Below are 19,974 nucleotides of genomic sequence, written 5' to 3' on the forward strand. Positions count from 1 at the left end.
TCTTAAATTCGACTCTGTCTACTAGTGGTGTGATGATTCATCGATACATATTGATGCATCAATCCATGGGCCGCCGATACTGTGAAACGATGCAAGGTGTTACATTGTCGTACCGGGATATATCGATACAATACTTTAAATGGGCCACGATACAATTGATGTTTAACTTTGAATATTGCTGAATCGCGATATCTGTCAAGAAATAAGAGTTACTTTGTTTAATGATTAAAGTATGTGCATACTTATTTTCCCTTCATAAGTAAACGTTTTCTCCAAAATTATTGAGTCAAGAACTGTGTCAGACATAGCTCTCGCATGTTTTTAACATTCATAAAGCCGTGTATAAACTTAATTATCTCGTTTCCGAATGAACATTGAAAAACGATGAAGGAATTTGACGAAATACTTTAAAATGGTTTTGTTTTGATGTTAAGGTGTTTGACAGTTGGTGTCAGAATTAAAAATTTTAGTATCGTGATGCGATCGTATCACCACCCTTATTTCGGGCTTCGTATCGTATCGCAGCTTCAGTGCACAATACTTTGGCAATATATCGTCGTGACTAAAGTTTTAGTATCGTGATATATTGTATCGCAGGTTGTATGCCAATACCAGCACTAATGTCTACAGTTGTCTACAAGTGTCTACAAGTGTGCATAGCATGCTGTGCAACTATTAAGTGGAACTGATCATGGCACAACACATACCTCCTTCAATCGTACCTTGCAGAATTTACATGACAAAATAAACCCCACAAATACTTGAAGGAAATGATTAAGTGAGAAATAACATATATCTTTATATATTAGGAGCTCTGCAATGTTAAAACATCGAAAACATTGGGCATGGCAGACTCTAACAGCGTGATATGCCAAAGGAAACCACTCCCATCTTGCGTATAAACTAAGATTAGCTGCCCTTGAGTTATTGAAAAGGTCACTGCCATTGCTAATCATATGCAGACACCTATCGTTACTATCCTTTCCTTGATTATCAAAAACATATGGTGTTTTACACTTCTTCCAACTCTGAACCAGGTGGGAATAGTACTTTATGATATCGACTTGATAGTCATGTGGTTCATTACCACAAATAACAATGTTTCTAACGTTAAATCTGTGGTGCATTCTCCATGTTGTTGAAGGTGTCGATCATAAAGTTTCATGCAATGTAAAAGCAATCTCCAAACGTAAGGCTGATTACTTGCGTGAAACAGACCCTGACTTGAACGCTATTTTGTCACGGACTACAATGATCTTAGCTCCTTAAGATTGGCTCGGACCAATTGTAAGTTTTGATTGTAATGATCTTAGCCTACAACCGCTTTGTGCAAGTGGATGGCGATTGTAGCCGAAGCCTAAGATCGTGATCTCAAGTATTTACAATAATTGTAGCTCTAAGATTGCTCTGTGCAGTGGGCCCTGAACCAGTTGTCAGTGCATAACACTTCCCACACCCAGACTGGAAACAGACCATGACATCACAGTGCCCAGATACAGTAGATCCCAGCGTGGTTCGGCAATATGTCCACATATAGAATGTCAAAGAGCAAAATAAAGATTTTTAAAGAAGTCTTCAAACAAATTAATCAAAGTAACCAATGAAGTTGGCAAAAGTAATTACAAAAGTTGCCAAACTTACATACATAGAGATTATTACAAGCAAGTGTGTCATACAACTTATACAAAATGGACAAATCCTGGGCAATACATAATTTTGCACAAGTTTCATATAAGTCATATGACACACTTGGTGGAGTGTAATATTTCCATTATTATCCATTTTATTCATTATAATTTCCAATACTGTCTGGACTAGTCTGGAACAAAATTTATTTTTGAAGGTTTCTTTATGATTATCTAAATGTAAAAAAATTAAAGCTGCTTTTGATGCAAGTCCTAAATCTGGATCAGTTTCAGTTGAACCCAGTTGGGATCCTTTGTGAAAATCAGTCCTCAGAAGCCTATTTATTGCGTTTTAATTTTTTAGCGGCTGTTACTTGGTAATGCTTGAGTGTCATTGTATGCTCACACTCACAGCATGGATTGCAGTCTGTGCCCAAATTTCGAGACATCATTATTAGTTGGTGTCTGTGTTGGAAATTATATGGAAATGTATTAGCAAAGCTTGCTGGCCACACATCATGGGCAGCATCGTGTTTGATTTACAGTGGTTTGGAAAGTATAATGGAATACAGGAATTTTATGGGAACACCTGTAAAGCGTTGTGCAGTGTTCGCCAATCTTTCTTTTTGAAGTCCCACAAATCAAATGAATGATACCGTTGTTAGGACTTGTCAACAGTTCCCCCTCTATTTTTCAATGAAATCTGACCACCTCAAGAAGACACCATGTACACATTCTGAGATAAAGCATTTCATGATTGACACAGATGTGTTATGTATTCCTCAATACCTGCACCTGTAGAAAACATTTTATGAAATGTGGAGTCTTAAGTATGTTGAATCATGATATGTGGTTTGGTGAGGATTATGTTTACTGAGAGATAGAGAATCTCACCCGAGTGTCTTTTCATATCAAGTATATTACGAGTTGATAAGTTACAAATATCCCAGGCTTGCCGAGGATATTTTTACTTTTATCAAAGAGTGTTGATATATTTGATATCAGAAGACACGAGGGCGAGATTCTATTTGTTATCAAAAATGTCTCTCCGTTATTTTTCAGTGAAAAATGTACATCTCTGAAAATGGTACTGCCATTAGACTTGCTGTGCAGCAATGTCATAGCATTGTGACGTCATCAGGTTTTTTGCCTAGGAGATGTTGTTTGATCTCACACAAGCAATATCTCCTGTGGAACCCAGTTTGGGATGATAAATTGTTATACCAATACTGGTTACATTGTAGGTGACAATTTTCTGATCTGTGAGATTGAGAACGGAGGAGACCTTGGATCTAAGAAGGGCTGTAATCTCCCAGGAGTAGCAGTTGACCTGCCAGCTGTATCTGAGAAGGACAAAGAAGATCTGTTGTTTGGCGTCAAACATAAGGTATGATCAAGATGTCACTAATACTGATCTTACTTTGATCAGACACCTCTCTACATGAAGATCTGTGGACCACTCCACAGGAGATTGTCAGTTGAAGTTGACAGACAGACAGATTTCTTATTTAAGTCTCACCTCGATATATATCAATATTGGATATATACATCAATAAAATATACAGGTAAAATATATCGAGCCACCCACCATTGGTTTATGAGAGACTACATTGCAGATACAATAAACATAGGCAAAAAAAACCTGTTTACAAATAAGTTTAAAAAGGTATGGTTTAAAGATTAACACATTAACCTTTTATACAATATGTGAAAAGGTTGTTAATCTGCCAGTCAGTGTTGTTTGTTGTTTGTTGTTGTTGTTGTTGTTGTTGTTGTTGTTGTTGTTCAATGCCACATTCAGCAATATTCCAGCTATATGGTCTGTAAATAATTGAGACTAGACAAGACAATCCAGTGATCAACATGATGAGCATTAGGTTTTGGCGATAATACCGGTTAACCATAAAAATGAAAATGTAGAAGAAAAAAGGTAGGGGGATATTATGACATGTTACAAATAGAAAAAATTGCTGCATTTTTTGCTTCCTTTGTGGTTTATCTGGACATTTAAGTCATTATAATGTGTAAGCTTACATTTTCATTAAAACTTAACTTATTTAAATTCTTGTTGTATTATTTGAATACTATGATAAAAAATAACTTTCATATTTATAAATATGTTAGGATTAGACCTTTCAAATGGTTCATGACATGTAGAAGTAATAATGTTTTACAAGCTGATATTTTCCTTGATAAACATCATCTATGACCTCAGAGTCTCTGGGAACTCAGTGTCATGGCAGTAAAAGCCTCTGGTTGACTGGTGTTGAAAGAGCTAAACCATGTGTCATACTTTCACAATATATTGCAATACGCCAACACATATCACAATATATCGCAATACAAAAATTTTGGCGATACCCAATCCTAATGTGCATAGATCTACTCAATTGAGATATGATGACATGTCAACCAAGTCAGCAAGTCTGACCACCCGATCCCATTAGTCGCTCCTTCTGACAAGCTTTTGCTGAAGACCAGTCAGTATTGAAGGTTGTAAATTCTAAATGAGTGACCAAAACATTCAAACAAGTATATAAATTTTCTGTATCTCTAAACAGCATACACAGTTTCCAATATCAAGTAATAAAGGTAGCATGTTGTTGTGAATGTTTTATTCACCCTGTTAATTCCAAGCACCATGGTTTCATAATACAAGTAAGATAAACCTTCAGTATGTTTGATGTTTTCGGGGGACAGTCTATTTCGTTGCAGTCAAAAAATTTAAATGGTGGTGAATGAATAGCACCCTATTATTTTGAAAATCAGTATAACCTCCTTTGATTAGAAGAGCTGATTTAACTCAGGGATTGGGAAAGGCAGGGGCCTTGGGCCATTTTGCACATTAGAATAAAAAATGGCCCATTAAAAATTTGAAGTTTACTATAGTTACAAGGGCAGTGGCCCATTCTAAATTCAGAAAATGGCTAATAATCCTGAAAATGGCCCACTGTCAAAGTTCTCTATCCCAATCCCTGTTTAACCGAAGTTAATGTTTAATAAACAACTCTCTCACAAAATTTTAGACAGACCTTAATATTTTGTTTATATAGTATTTATTTGCCTTAGCTGAATGACAGAATATTAATGTTGATTTCTGACCTGATCTGTTTGATTGGCTTCCATTTCTGACCTGGTTGTTTGTTCCTAGGTCGATATGGTATTTGCTTCCTTCATCCGAAGTGGCGCTGGCATTAAGGAGATCCGAAGTATTCTTGGGGAGGAAGGCAAGAACATCAGGATCATCGCCAAGATTGAAAACCATGAGGGAGTGAAAAGGTAAAATCGCTTTGTGAAAGAAAAATAGAAATTATCTTCCAGATCTTTCCCAAAGATATTGTAAATGGTCAGGATTCAATCATGTCATTCAGGTGAATACATAGCACCCTGTCATTTGGAATCACTAACTATCTGATTAGAATAATCTATTAGAAAAAAAAGAAAGATTTTGCAAATGTTCAGGATTAGATGTTGTCATTAAGATGGCTGGATTACCTAATCTAGGACTTGATGCATTCATTAACAAACCATGTCTTTGTCTCCAGGTTCGATGAGATCTTGGGGGAGGTCGATGGTGTGATGGTTGCCCGTGGCGACCTGGGTATTGAGATTCCAGCAGAGAAAGTGTTCCTGGCCCAGAAGATGATGATAGGCCGATGTAACCGTGCTGGAAAACCTGTCATCTGTGCCACACAGGTAGGGTCTGATTCCATCTCATAATACAATCTGTGTGTTGAAGCCCCAGTGGGAACTGCAGGTAAGCTTTGTCCACAGTACTGTAGGGGTAATGCTGTTTTTCAGGGCATTATCATTTGCAGAAGCCCTTGGTTTTCAAATAACTCCCCGACAAAGGAGGGTAGTTGGCAAGATCGTGAGCTTCTGCAAATGATAATGCCCTGAAAAACAGCTACCGTTATTATAGCTAAAATGGATAGAATTTGTGTTTAGAAAAGACAAAATGGTATCATAAATTAAAATGTTAGTTTCCTTCAAACAACTCACAAAATCCTGTTGACATAACACTGTTAGGTCATGGAACAGGATTTATGACGTCATTATGGAGTGTGACAACATTCGATCATTCGATCTTGGGCTTCTTTAGATCTATATCGGACAACAAAGCTGCCATTTTATTGCCAAGTCATAACATCAGTTTTCAGCGTTCTTATTAGGTCCAGTGATTGTGCATTGTCCAATGATTGTTTATTGTGCAATTACTGACATTTGCACCAGCAAGGAAGCTAACATTACCTACATACGGGGCATAAGGATTTGGAGCCAGAATGTCAGGTAAACTCGACATGATGTCAAACGAACCGTAAGTCATGTCAACATGTTCAACTCCACATGTATTTGGACATCATTTGACAGCAGAACTAATAATGGCCCTTTGTTAAGGAATCAGTGGGCCATTATCATTTGCAGCGACCCGCTCATTTCTGATAACTAGTGGGCGGTTTCATGATAATTCCGCTCATTTCAGCTATAATGTAGGTTTGTTGTACAGGACCCGGTTGTATCATGAGGCATTAACGTGCCATTAAACGTTCATTAAGTAATGTATCATTAAATTCTGTTGTACTAACGTTTTAATGACGTCGTGTTGTCATTAGCGCATCATTAACTTAAGGAAGGTATTGGGGTATCAGTAGAGAGTCATTAAACTTACTGGAAAAGTGAACATTGCTCCTGAATTTCGTTTGCGCCGCACTGGATCTACCTACAGCTATAAAATTACACAGAAATGTAGAGTATTATATGTCCTATCTCATGGTATAAACTCAGTTTGAAAAGTAGACAGATGCAGAGTCTAGTATGACTGGATAACGGAACCCCTCGCCAGTCTATTGTTTGAAAGCGCCGTGTTGTCATTAGCATCATTAACTTAAGGAAGGTATTGGGGTATCAGTAGAGAGTCATTAAACTTACTGGAAAAGTGAACATTGCTCCTGAATTTCGCTTTATCGCGACTGGATCTACCTACAGCTATAAAATTACACAGAAATGTAGAGTATTATATGTCCTATACCTGAATGACATAGGTATGTATTAAATTAGTTTATGTTCTTATATATAACATTATACACTCAATCTTGTATATGTGTTGAAAATGGATTTTCCCCTATGACGTCAAATGGCTACATAAAGTTCATGTAAGCTTATAAAGATTAGGGGGCCTCACTCCGCTATGCTTCATACCAAGCCATTGCAACTCAGATCACGTGGCGAGAATTTACTGTCAATATGGACACTATATTTTCGTGATGCTTTATTCACGGAATTTATCAAAAACAATGATACTCAAAACATTTGTGACAAACGCGCACCTGGACAATGATTATACGCCATTGTTTTGTCTATAACACAACATAAACAAATTCAATGAACAAGACATATCCTTTAAAACGTGTGCACATATACATTTCATGATATAAATAAATCCTTTTTATTTATTGTGTCAGTTTTACTTAGGTTTAAAATACTAAATGTTGATAATGAAGTTAGTTTCATGAAACCATATGTCAACGATACGCAAAGTATACATTAATAATAAAAGTGTAATCCGCAGGACAGTGTGATTGTGTTTACTCTTATTCAACCGACCTTCATCTCAAAGAAATTGCCACATATGTCCAACAATGTTGACGTATGACATCACTACCGATGACAGATTTCTCATGAAATGGCGACTTCGTGGATATAGGTGCCCATAAATGTATGATGTAAGTAATCGGAAACATTCTGACTATCTGCATATGGTTATTTGTTTTCATTGAAAAAGTCAGAAATGCCGATTTCAGTATTGTATCTGTTTTTAATTTTCTAGTTCTTGCTACAATACTCTTTCCGTGCATATTCTAAAAGTATTGAGCTCATGCATGCTACGAATAGACAAACTGATGTCCAAAAACTGTATGACTATGAGGAATTTAGCGATGCATTTGTCACAACTGATTATGAAATATACAAAGACCATTTTGATGTTATAGGGAATTCAGCCATGCATATGACTGGCCTTAGTGAAACTTGATTTTGTAAACACTATCCAATATGGCGGAAAGCTCACTTCGGGGTTCGTGTTCGTGTATTTTCCAAAACATCCCAACCGATTCTAGATTTATCGGCGACGTTTCAGAATTATTTAGACGTGTTTCTTCACAGCTGACGAAATGTTTGTTTTTGTTCCGAGGTTTAGCCGTAAAGATGCCATTTTGACAGACGACCTAGAGTAACGCTTACCTGTTTACGTCGCGGAATTGTGGGAAAAATTTAGGGGAATCCCCGAATTTAATGAAAATATTTACATTAGGACGTCATTAGATAATGATACGCTAATAAGTCTTGATGCAACCGTTTTTAACGTTGCCATTAACTAATGCTGCATTAAGGATTTAATGTATCATAAGGGTTTAATGTTGACATTAGTTAATGAAGCAATGATACAACCGGATCCAGGTCATTAAAATAATACTGTGTAGCAACAGTCAGAAATGCCCTTCCATAAGAGTTAAATCAGTGAGTCTACGCTGCTTTTAGCAGTATTCCAGCTATATGATGGCGTGTAACACAGAAATGGCCTTTACACCTGGAGGAATGGGACCTGGTTCTTTGGCATGAGAATCAGGCCCCGATTTCTCGAAACAAACTTAAGTCTGAGTTTTGACTTAAGTTGGAGCTTTTACTCAAATTTGAGAAAACGCAGGAAAATGCATTTCACAGAATGAACTGAAATCGGTATTAAACTCAAACTATAGAAGATAATTTGAGTTTGATGGATAGAATACTTTATTTGTTTAGGCTTTAGTATTTAAAAAATGCAGGTGAGTTAAAAATTCAGCTGTTTCAAATTGTGAACTCAGTTTGAGATTTGAGTAAAAACTTAAGTTTGTTTCGAGAAATGGGGGCCAGATACTCTAGCTACTAGACTAAACTGCCACCTCTAGAAAAATGGGTGGGCAGTGAGAAAGGGACTCATTCTTTCCACTTAAAATTACCAAAATTGTTGTTTGAGGAAACTTTGAATGATTAATCTTGTGTAACTGACAACTAACTTTTCTACTATAAATTACTGCTACGGGTGGTCCAGTAATTGAAGGTTCGGCAGTTCTCTGTACAGAATTGTGCCCCTTCAGCATGCCAGACATCGACATTATGGCTGTTTCGGAATCCCACTTCAACACGAATATGTTAGTAGGTGTTTTTGAGCCACAAATTATTGTGGGTTTAATTGAAGTGGAAAACAGCTTCTGGTTTTTCTCCCTCGTGAAACTGACACATATTAAAACTCGAATAATGATGAAAGTGTCATTATAACCAAAAGAACGAATCCAATTGTCATTAATGTGAAAATATGTTATCAAAGATTTTCAGTTCCTTCAATCAGCTGTCCAAAGAAGGCCCTTACATACCATGCCATTTCTTGGCATGTCCCTTCCGTTTACATCAGTAGTGAAAGTCACGTTCTGTGAGCAGATGTTTGAGAGTAGGATTGTGATGATCTGATCATCAGATGTATACTATAGCCTGATTGTGTTAACAGATGTTGGAGAGTATGGTGAAGAAACCCCGTCCCACCCGTGCAGAGACAAGTGATGTAGCTAATGCCGTCCTTGAGGTGCTGATTGTGTGATGTTGTCTGGGGAGACAGCCAAGGGAACCTACCCTCTCGAGTCAGTGAAAATGATGCACCATGTAAGTAAACCTCACCCATTTCACATCATGTCGAGCTCAGCACTTGTCTTGAGACACTGTATGACTTTCTGCATCTATTCTGTCCACTTGTGCGTAGTTATGGCACATTGCTAGGTTGTGGGAAACTGCACATAAGATATGGGGTCAGTTTTGCTATGCATGCCAGAACCTTGTTGGTTTGAAAGCCAGTTTAACCAGGGTTTTGTTTCAACACTACACCTGTGCTTGCAGGCTTCACAAAAGTGGTAAACGTGTGAGTGAGTGAGTATAGTTTTACGCCACACTCGGCAATATTCCAGCTATATGGCGATGGTCTGTAAATAGTCGAGTCTGGACCAGACAATCCACTGATCAACAGCTTGAGCATTGATCTGCGCAATTGGGAACCGATGACATGTGTCAACCAAGTCAGCGAGCCTGTCCACCCGATCCCCTTAGTCGCTTCTTACTACAAGCATGGGTTACTGAAGGTTCATTCTAACCCAGACCTTCACGGGTAGGTAAACGTGTAAGCCCTGCACCAATTCAGGCTTTCCTCCCACACCATGCTGATGTGCCATGACGTGACTGAAACAGTGATCAATGTGGAGTTAAACCAAATCCATCACCCACACACTCTTTATGTGGTTATGCTCCTCAATAAATGTATCGTGTTCAGAGTTAACTTTAAGGTAAGGTTGTCTTACGTTTTCTGAACATTCAATAAACATCAGTATGCAGTGAGGACAATTAAGGAAGGAAGGAAGGAAGAAATTACAGATTATCTGTACTATCAAATATTTCTTACGTCAGGATATATAATTACTTGCTGATTTTGCTTGTTGTAGATCTGCAGAGAAGCAGAGTCGGCAGTATTCCACAACCAGCTGTTTGAGGAACTCCGTAGGGAGACTCCCATGTTCACTGACGCTGCTCACACCATCGCCATCGCAGCCGTTGAGGCTTCCTTCTCATCCATGGCCGCTGCCATCATCGTCATCACAACCTCGGGCAGGTGAGGGTTTCATTGGGTATGCCATCAGAGTCCTTGGGTTCAGATTCAGCTTTGAAAGTGGATAATGTACCACTATGTTCGCTTGTTTGCTGTTTGATCAGTGAACAAATGCATGGTGCTGTGGCCGGCCATGTGCCTAACTTTTAGTTAGGGTTGGCACAGGCTTGGAAAAGCCTGAAATGTTGACATATTATCCTAAAATGGCCCTAACTTCGTTTTAGCCTTGAAACAGCATTAAATGCCACTGGAATACCTTCGAAAGGCCATATATTTAGCAATACTTGTCAAGATATGATTTTACAGGAAGCTAATGCATATTAAAAATACCCTGCAATGACAGGTGTTAATTAATCTTCATCATGAAGCAAAACTTTTTTCAGTTTAACGATGTAGGAAAGAGTTATTTCTGTCTTATTCATCTAACTACGTTGTTCTGATATAGTTCAGATTCTCCGATATATTGGGTTATCCAGAGTTAGCTCCCCTTTGAATTATCTGCCCTTGATTTCCATAGCAACAAATGTGCATGAAAAGTGCCAAATATACTTTTATTTCTGTTGGTTTCATGTAACATTTTACAACTGGATCCTTATTAGGGGTCCCAAAAGTGACAAAAGTTTTGTGGATTTCAGTGGTGACATTTTGAGGAATTAAGTGGCCTAAAATGGACCAATCTTTTATTTGGACGTATTAATAGAGCCTCTGGCTTTGACTGACCATTTCACAATTCACATTATTTTGTTACTTTTGTTTGTTTCATAATGAGGCATATCTTATCAATTGTATCTCTGTATAATGACAGTCTAGTCAAGGATCTATCATCTTAGTTATTGGAGGTCACATGAGATTTTAAGCTCAAGTAGTTCACCTAAATCATGGTTTTGTTGCATTTTGCATAGTTAATGTTAATACATGTTTATATTGGAGTTGAATCTGAATGAATCACTGACATACAGTAACAATAATTACATACTGCGTTGAAGTGTATTCTGTTGAAGCAAACAACACTGACCATGAAAATCATGTTATACTGCTACCTTTATGTTCGCAAAAACCTTAATTAAACATTCCACATTATCCTCTAAATCATTATATTTATCTGTAAACCATTGGCATGCAGCCATACACAGTGGGGACGGAGAACCTGAATGTATGTTGTAACAGCATCTAAGAAGATCATATCCCCCACAGAGCTATTATGAACTTATGATGTATGCACATTTGTTCAGAAACCTTCCAGTCAATACATCACAATATGTATTGCAATGTCGCTTAAATTATTGTAATATATCGCAGTATGAGAATCAGTGCAATATGTGGCCCTACTATGTTGTATCTGTTTCTATAGTTCCCTAAAATTGTTGATATGGCCTTGAAAAGCCCCTAAAAAGACCTTAAATTTGATGGCTGATTATCTGTACGAAGTACTACAAACCCTGGGTAATGAAACGAGGCCCCAGTAAGTTACGGAGCCAAAAAAGCACTAATCTGTGCATAAAGTGTGCATAAAGTGTGCATGAACTCCTCAATTTGCTCGACAGTGAAGCAATGTGTAGACCAGACACCACATGTCTGTGGCAGATGGTGTCAAGTGAAAAACAATGACAAGGTTTTATGCAGTGCACAATTATGAGCCCAGTATGCACACATGCAAATATTGTATCCAGAGAGAGACACAAAAATACCCAGAGCATACCTTCAGCACATCAAGAGTAGTTATCTGTGTCTGTCATTTCACCCATCAGTCAGGACCACTGTCCACATGACCACTGATTCATTCCAGGCTCTGAAGTAATTATCTGAACGTACACTACACTTCACCATTTCAATACTTTACAGGACCCTCATATTAACAGCAAGGACCTGTTAAAATTATTGATGGGGGTCACGTGGACCCCCACTTTTGCAAGTCAAGATAAAACCCTGGTTCATATGTGATGTCAAAAGAACCCTCATTGGTCTGAGCATTATCTTGTTTTTTCTTGTTGGTTTTTGTTGGAGGGTTTTAATTCAGTTCATTTCTGTTTATCAAAATTGATCTAATGTCCAGACAGTAATATTTGTTGCCCCCTTGTAAATGAGTAAAAAGGAAATGTCTGTAAAATACCTTCTAAATCTTTTTTTGAAAGTGTGCTTAGTTTCAAACTGGTTTCCACAGATCTGCCTACCTCGTGTCAGCTTACGGCCCCCGCTGCCCAATCCTGGCGATCACACGCAACGCTCAGACTGCACGACAGTGCCACCTTTACAGGGGTATCTTCCCCATCCACTACAGTGGTAAGTCAAGGGAGATAACCCACTCTACTCTGTAGAACACCTGAATGTTTTAACACCTTGCCGCATGTACAGGTTTGTGGCCAGGTAAATTGTAACAAACATGGACGTGAGAACACACAAGTCCTTTCTCTAGTGAAATTTATTTGTGCATAAACTATAATTCAAGGCCTTATATATTTCTTCAGTTGGTTTATGAGACTGATCAACAACAAAAACTGAAATTAGAAAAAAGAAGCAGAACGCTTTTCTGATGGGTGGGTGGAAGGTGATGCTAACTCTGTTTTACAGTCAGGAGAAATGAAATTGATAAGTAATTATTGCCACTGATTGAAAGAAATGATACATAACACATCTTTATTCTAATGCATAAGTCGAGAGGACACATAATATCTTGCCATGTAAAATCGTGTTTTATCTTGAAGTTCAGCTACCTGCTTTAATTTTTGTTCCATATTTTTTGTAAATCAGCTAAAGAGAAATTTAAGGCCTAACTTTGCATTTCACTGTTCACTGTTCACTTCTCTATAAAACACCTGCCTTGCTTCCTTTCATATTGCCCAGTACCTAGAGACGAAGCAAAGCTCTGCAATTGTCACCATCTGCCTTTGCTTGATGAAATACCTATATAGACATTTTCTGAGCATTCATCCTGTAAATCAAGCCCATCAATGTTCACAGAAGCCCACACATGATATATCAGGTGCAGCATCAGACTTTAATTATCAGGCACATTGTTTGATTTATTCTGATTGTGCACTTTACAAGAAAACATTGTACCATGGTTTCCAGCCTTTTCTTTTCAATTTCTACAAGATTTGTTTAGAAACGTTGTTTTTTTCTCCTGATACAAAAATATATCTGTTAAAATCTGTTTCAAGAACTTCCGTTTATTTCCCCTGTCCAGGTAGTGTCAGAGAGGTACAGTTACATCTACTGCATATAGACACCTGGAGCCTCTTACACAAAGTGTTAGTGTGAAAGTATGCGAGTTAAATCATCACAGCACTAAAACAGCTTTGTGTAACAGGGCCCTGTGCCGAATACCTATGCAGTAGGTGTAAAGTTTTGAACTGCTTTTGCCTCAGATGACATTATTACCCAGTATATACTGCTCCTTGAAGGACCACGTGATCCTTTTCATGTCAATATCATTAGTTGGTCATCAGAAAGAAATTGAGTGGTCTTTCTTGTGAGTGTTATGTTATTAGCCTGAGCCGAATGTTAAAGAAAACATAGAGATAGTGCAAGCTGCTTGTTTGATGATGATGCATCAGGGCTGGATTGACAGTGTATTTCATGGAAATAATTAAGAAAATAACACTGCACCAATTGTACGTAGCATATAACAGAAATAGTTGTTTTTGTATGAGTTGTGATTTCATTTTATCATCTTCTGTGCCGTTTATCCATTGAGCTGCTGAAGTTTTGTTTCTTTCAAGGTTGTCGACATTTGGCGTCACACATGCAGGTGGTCACATGATTATTCAGATACAGTGGAGGTTACGACACCTGATGTGCAACATAGATCTTCTTTTCAGTTTATCCGCCGTGGCAGCTTGAGCTGAAAAAATAATTAATCGATATTTCTTTCAGTTCACTGCGCATTTACCCACTGCTTAGCGCTGCATTTATTTTGACTGTAAAGATCAAGAGTCAGATACCAGGGCCCCGTTTCACAAAGCTCTTGTAAGCTAAAGATCTCGTAACTTTTCTTGTAGCATTTGTACTTCCTATACAGTAATATTGACTTACGATAGTCGTAGCGCTATGAGAGCTTTATGAAACGGGGCCCTGTTCTTTTTGGTCTTTGTGGAGGGCTGAGAAGAAATATGCAACTCATGTACATACACACCTTGTGACTTTGAGGTATTTTCAACGACAAGTCCTGAGTACTCTGAAAATGAATTGCAAATCTTATGGTGGAGAGACAATCATGGGGTATCTAGGCATCCTTAGAGGACGATGTACAGAAAATGCCTAAAAACATTTGCAGTTTATACTCAAAATTGTTTGAAAGTGAGGGGAGAGGCAGTTGGTTCTTCATAAACACCTTTGAAATTGGTAACTTCGGGTCTTCTGGACCCTTAGTTTTGTAGGGCAAGGTGGAAGCCTGGATGTAACCCTGATCATTGCTTCGTGTAAATCACTTTCAGCTGACTCTTGTCTTGAAGCAGATCGGGTTAGAATTGATCTTCAGCAACCCATGCTTGCGTAGGAGGCAACTAACGGGATCGGGTGGTCAGGCTCGCTGAGTTGATTGACACAGTCATTGTATCCCAATTGCGTAGATCGATGCTCATGATGTTAATCACTGGATTGAGCTTGAAGCTCTTGATCACATCGCTGTCCTAGGTAAAGAGAGGTGACTGCTGAGTTTTTATCACATGCAGTGTAAGTTACCGGTATACCATACTGACGGTGGACTTACAGAACATGAGCCAACTTTCAACAAAGTGAGGATATGTTCTAAGGGAGGTAATCACTTAACTCTTTATCCGAACTCCCAACATGATTCAAAGGTATAAAACTCCACTGATTTTGTTTGATGCCCTAGTCTTTGCCTTCATTTTAGGATTTTCTATATAGGTTGTGTTTCAAGTCTGTAGCAAATACCTGTATACTATTATACATACCTCTGTTGTGGTTTGGCATTTTCAGTAGGACTTTGCTGCAGTTAAACTGTGTCAGCGTCATGTTTACAGATGCAAGCGACACTATCACTCTTGTACTCCAAAGATAAAAAACGGCAAATATATTTGCCAGCTTTTCTGAGTTTGAAATTTATGTAAGCCATATGTATGTTGATATTTATAATATCAATCGGGGCGGTGGGGTAGCCTAGTGGTTAAAGCGTTTGCTCGTCATGCTGAAGACCCGGGTTTGATTCTCCACATGGGTACATTGTGTGAAGCCCATTTCTGGTGTCCGCCACCATGATATTCCTGGAATATTGCTAAAAGCTGCGTAAACCGAACTCGCTCAGTCGCTCATAATATCAATCACTGTATTATCTGGTGCAGGTTTAGTTATTCACAGTATTATCATATGCCTGGAACAGTGCTGAATGTGGCATTAAACAACAAACCAGCAGGCACATTTAGTTCTGTAAGAGAGACACAGCCCTCAATGTGGAACTAACTTATCAGTGTTGTAGGTTCAAGTCTTAGTCTGAATACTAATTATTTGCGTCTCAATTTAGTTTAATTACGTCAATTCATGATCACAACACACTTCAACATCACTGGTTTACCATTCAGTGACCACTGGAAAAGGGAGGTAACCCTCAGTATCTGGACATCGACTATGAAGCACAGTACCTTTTTTTAACACCTGCACTGACACTTCTGTCCATCCTGTTAACTGTCTCACCTGCCTCACCTGCCTTGTGTGCCTCACTTGCCTTGCCTGTCTCACCTTCCTCTACATTACAGGGGCGGTGGGGTAACCTAGTGGTTAAAGCGTTCGCTCTTCACGCCGAAGACCCAGGTTCGATTCCTAACATGGGTAAAATGTGCGAAGCCCATTTCTGGTGTCCCCCGCCATGATATTGCTGAAGTATTGGTAAAAGTGACGTAGACCCATACTCACTCACTCTCTCACTCACTCCTAAAAGTCCTAAGAGCATTGAATGTTTTGTGCATCCTTAAAGTGTAATTCACCCCAGTTTATTACCATTGCTCTGGACCCATTTGACAGCTATGATTTCTTTCCGAGTAAAATAGGTGCCTCCATTGCACCTCTAACTTTGTATATAGGAATAATGTGCAGCACCATTTAATTTGACTCCAGTTGATCAGGTGGTGTCTCATTGGCTTTATTGGTTTGTCATTGTACCCCAAGAACATGGATCAGTGCTTGCTTACAGTGTTGATAGGTCAGTGGTCATGATGTCAGTCACTGGATTGGCTGTCATACATGAATGAGCATGCTCACAGATTTTCACAGCTGATTAGTCATTTGGCTACCTGTGAGATCTGTGTCAGAATTGGTCTAATGAGAGGCGACTAATGGGATCAGATGATCATATTTGCTGACTTGGTTGACATGTCATTTCGTTCCCAACGCACGTACAAAGCCTATTGCTTGGCAACATGACAACACAAGAAAACAAAGTTACATACGTTTTTACTTGCCTAATATGTGTTCATGTGCGTGGGGAGACAAGTGGTTAAAGTGTTAGCACCTCGCAACTGAAACACAGGTTTGAGTCCAAACATTTTTGCAAAACGTGAAGCACATTTCTTGTGTTCCAGTCGTAACATTGATAGGATACTGTTGAACGTGGTATCACACTACACTCACTCACTCACTCACTCACACAGTTTGAGCAAAATATTCTTGAATGCAAAAAGGTCCGGGTTAGAATATTGGCCTTCAGTAACCCATGCTTGTCGTAAGAGGCGACTAACGGATCGGGTGGTCAGGCTCGCTGGCTTGGTTGACACATGTCATCGGTTCCCAATTGCGCAGATCGATGCTCATGATATTGATTACTGGACTTGACCATTTACAGACTGGCTTTGGAACATAGCTATTTGCAGTGTTATACAACAAATTGACTTAATGGAAGCTATGGTGGCAAATGCGGGGAGGGTATTTGTCATAATACAGTCGTGCAGCTCCAGCTTTAAAACTGCTGCTGTAAATACTCTGTGATCACATGAAATCAAATTTAATCAAATCCGAGGCATCTTCTTGATGATGCTAAAATGAAAGTAACTCTGGTAATCGCAACTGTTCTTTCTGTGTGTTAAAGACTTGACTTATTTGAGTATTTAGCACAGTGCCTACCCAGCTAACACGCAATGTTAGTGTTAAGTCATAACGGGGGCGGTCGGGTAGCCTCGGTTTTAAAGCGTTTGCTCGATTCCCCACATGGGTATAATGTGTGAAGCCCATTTCTGGTGTCCCCTGCCGTGATATTGCTGAAATATTGCTAAAAGCGGCGTAAAACCATACTCACTCACTCACTCATTTCATAACGTAATGTCACAACATAATAACAACATTGAGGAAACTTGATGCTTTGGGCTCCTCACAACGTTTCTTATAACTTGGTGTCATGATAGTTTTCTGTAAAACTTTTCACTTTGAGATTCTTTCTTCACTATTCAGTTACAGCTTCAGAAAACACACGACCAAAACAACATGCAAATTGACGAATAAACATTGAAGTGAATTTCTGCTTTGATTCTTTTGTACTGTTGTTCACTACTTGGAAAACTGTTCAACTATTAACATTAAATAGAATGTTAAGACAACATAAATTATGTTAACATCAAATAACTTTACCTTGTGGCGATGTAATATCACATCAGGCAACAACATTGTGATGACATAAATGGGAGTCCACAGAATAACATTGTAACAGCAAAAGTGTAACATTGTGACAATTGTTAGCTGGGTAGAGCCTAAAAACTACTGAAACATTAGACTAATGATCACATAGTATATTGCTTGAGTGTGTGTGTTCACCAATACAACAGGTCAAGTAAAAAGCAGCATTTTCATATCCAAACTCTGTCAGGTCTTGGATCTATTTCAGAACATATAAAACATTCTGTCATTAACATGAACATGACCTGTCATTTGTTTTAATAAACATCAGTTTGCAGGGTTAGAAATTAACATAAATTACCTTGTCCATAAAATTATCTGTCACACCTGTCATCAAATTAGTAGTAAAACTGGCAGTTCACAAGGAAACGTCGCTAGTCCTTCCTGAATTTTACTATCTGGGACTAGGAGACTTATGTTTATTTCTAACCTTATTTATAGGGTGCTTGCATGTTTGTGTTGTGTCTGTCTTCCAAACCCAGTTTTACCTTGCTTATTGTGCCTCAAGAACTGCACTGAGTTGTCCAGTCTTTTCAAATAAACCACTGTATTAAAATTAAAACTGCAATATAAGTGATTTAATCTTGTAAACCATATTTCACTTCATTTCAAGCATGCATAGCTATCAACTGTCTTACACTGTTGTATTTTGTTATGTATTTTAAACTGAAAAAGGAACTACGATTTCTTTTCAAGTTCATTTGAATAATATGCCAAGCCACCTGATGAATATCACGAAGACTCGTCAGTACGTTGAGGGTCATTATTTAGCCTGATGCTGTCTGCTACATCCGTTTGTCGACCTGTATGAAGTCTTATGTTGAATTTGTCTATTCAAGACACTCAATGAATATTTACAAAATCTGCTGCCGTTAAAATATAAAATTTATTAAATATATTTAGGTTTGACCTATGAATATTGACGTAGGTTTGTGTATTGTGTTTGTAAATCCAAAATTCAATCACATTTCACTTTCTTTCACAATAGTGTATGAAAGATACTTTCAGTGACACAATTGTATAGGGGCGGTGGGGTAGCCTGGTGGTCAAAACGTTGGCTCGTCAAGCCGAAGACCCGGGTTCAATTCCCCACGTAGGTACAATGTGTCAAGCCCATTTTTGGTGTCCCCCGCCGTGACATTGCTGGAATATTGCTAAAAGCCATGCTCACTCACTCACTCACAATTTCTGTATTGACAATCGTTCATAATTCTTCCTGCAAAAGATATATGTGATTATGAATATTTTTAGGCAGCCATATCATTTAGCGCAGATAACAATGACAGTGTTTCTGGTGCAACATGTTCCTTAGCCTCAGCAGTGGTAGGGTTAGCCCTGAGTTCATGCACAAGTAGAGCTCTCTTGACTTCCTGTTTTAGTCCTGTGCCTGTGCCTCATTAACTGACTAAAAATAGACATGCTTAACTTAAAACAACAATATGTCAAAACATATTCATTAATGATGGACTCTGTATTGTATATAATCCCATGAAGCATCGGTAATGTACATACATAGAACGTCATACTAGTGCATTTGGATGCATTGTATTGAACTCGAAGATGTCATGAGAGCAGAGAAACAACAAGTTCGAAGAACATGACATATCTGTATTCTTCGAACTCATTGTTTCTCTGCTCCCATGACGTCTTCTTGTTCAATACAAAACATCCAAATGCACTAGTATGACATTCTATCTTTATTATATACTTTCTTATCTTGCATTAATCTGTTACTTAATAAAACAAATCATAGCGTAGAGAATGTAGAAACGTCTGGGGTTCAATACGGAATCTGGGGTTCAATACGGAATCTGGGGTTCAATACGGAATTTGACCACGACATCCGTATTGCACCCCTGTATTACTGTCCTAAGTTTACATGGGTATGTAATAAAGTGACAAATGTCTGGGTTAGTTTATACGAGAAAAGACTGGCATTTCGGGGCGGTTCTTGGCATGTCTCCTCCTTCACCTCCTTCCATGTGTCTGCTTATTACACTAGATGACCGCACACCTGTGTGGACCGAAGACATGGACAATCGAATCAGT

The 19,974-nt window shown here is 38.4% G+C and overlaps 1 protein-coding gene across 1 annotated transcript in view; it reads left to right on the forward strand.

Moving 5' to 3' along the window:
* LOC124254215 (pyruvate kinase PKM-like) overlaps window positions 1-19,974 on the forward strand; it is a 70,989-nt gene that overhangs the window by 36,657 nt on the left and 14,358 nt on the right. The window contains 7 exon segments of the mRNA XM_046688104.1: window positions 2,870-3,012; window positions 4,777-4,904; window positions 5,171-5,321; window positions 9,166-9,235; window positions 9,238-9,317; window positions 10,145-10,311; window positions 12,470-12,588. Of these exon segments, the coding sequence (XP_046544060.1) occupies window positions 2,870-3,012; window positions 4,777-4,904; window positions 5,171-5,321; window positions 9,166-9,235; window positions 9,238-9,317; window positions 10,145-10,311; window positions 12,470-12,588 (858 nt within the window).

This window comes from Haliotis rubra, unplaced genomic scaffold (genome assembly GCF_003918875.1).
Source record: "Haliotis rubra isolate DU_JTF1 unplaced genomic scaffold, ASM391887v1 Scf568, whole genome shotgun sequence".
Lineage (NCBI taxonomy): Eukaryota > Metazoa > Mollusca > Gastropoda > Lepetellida > Haliotidae > Haliotis > Haliotis rubra.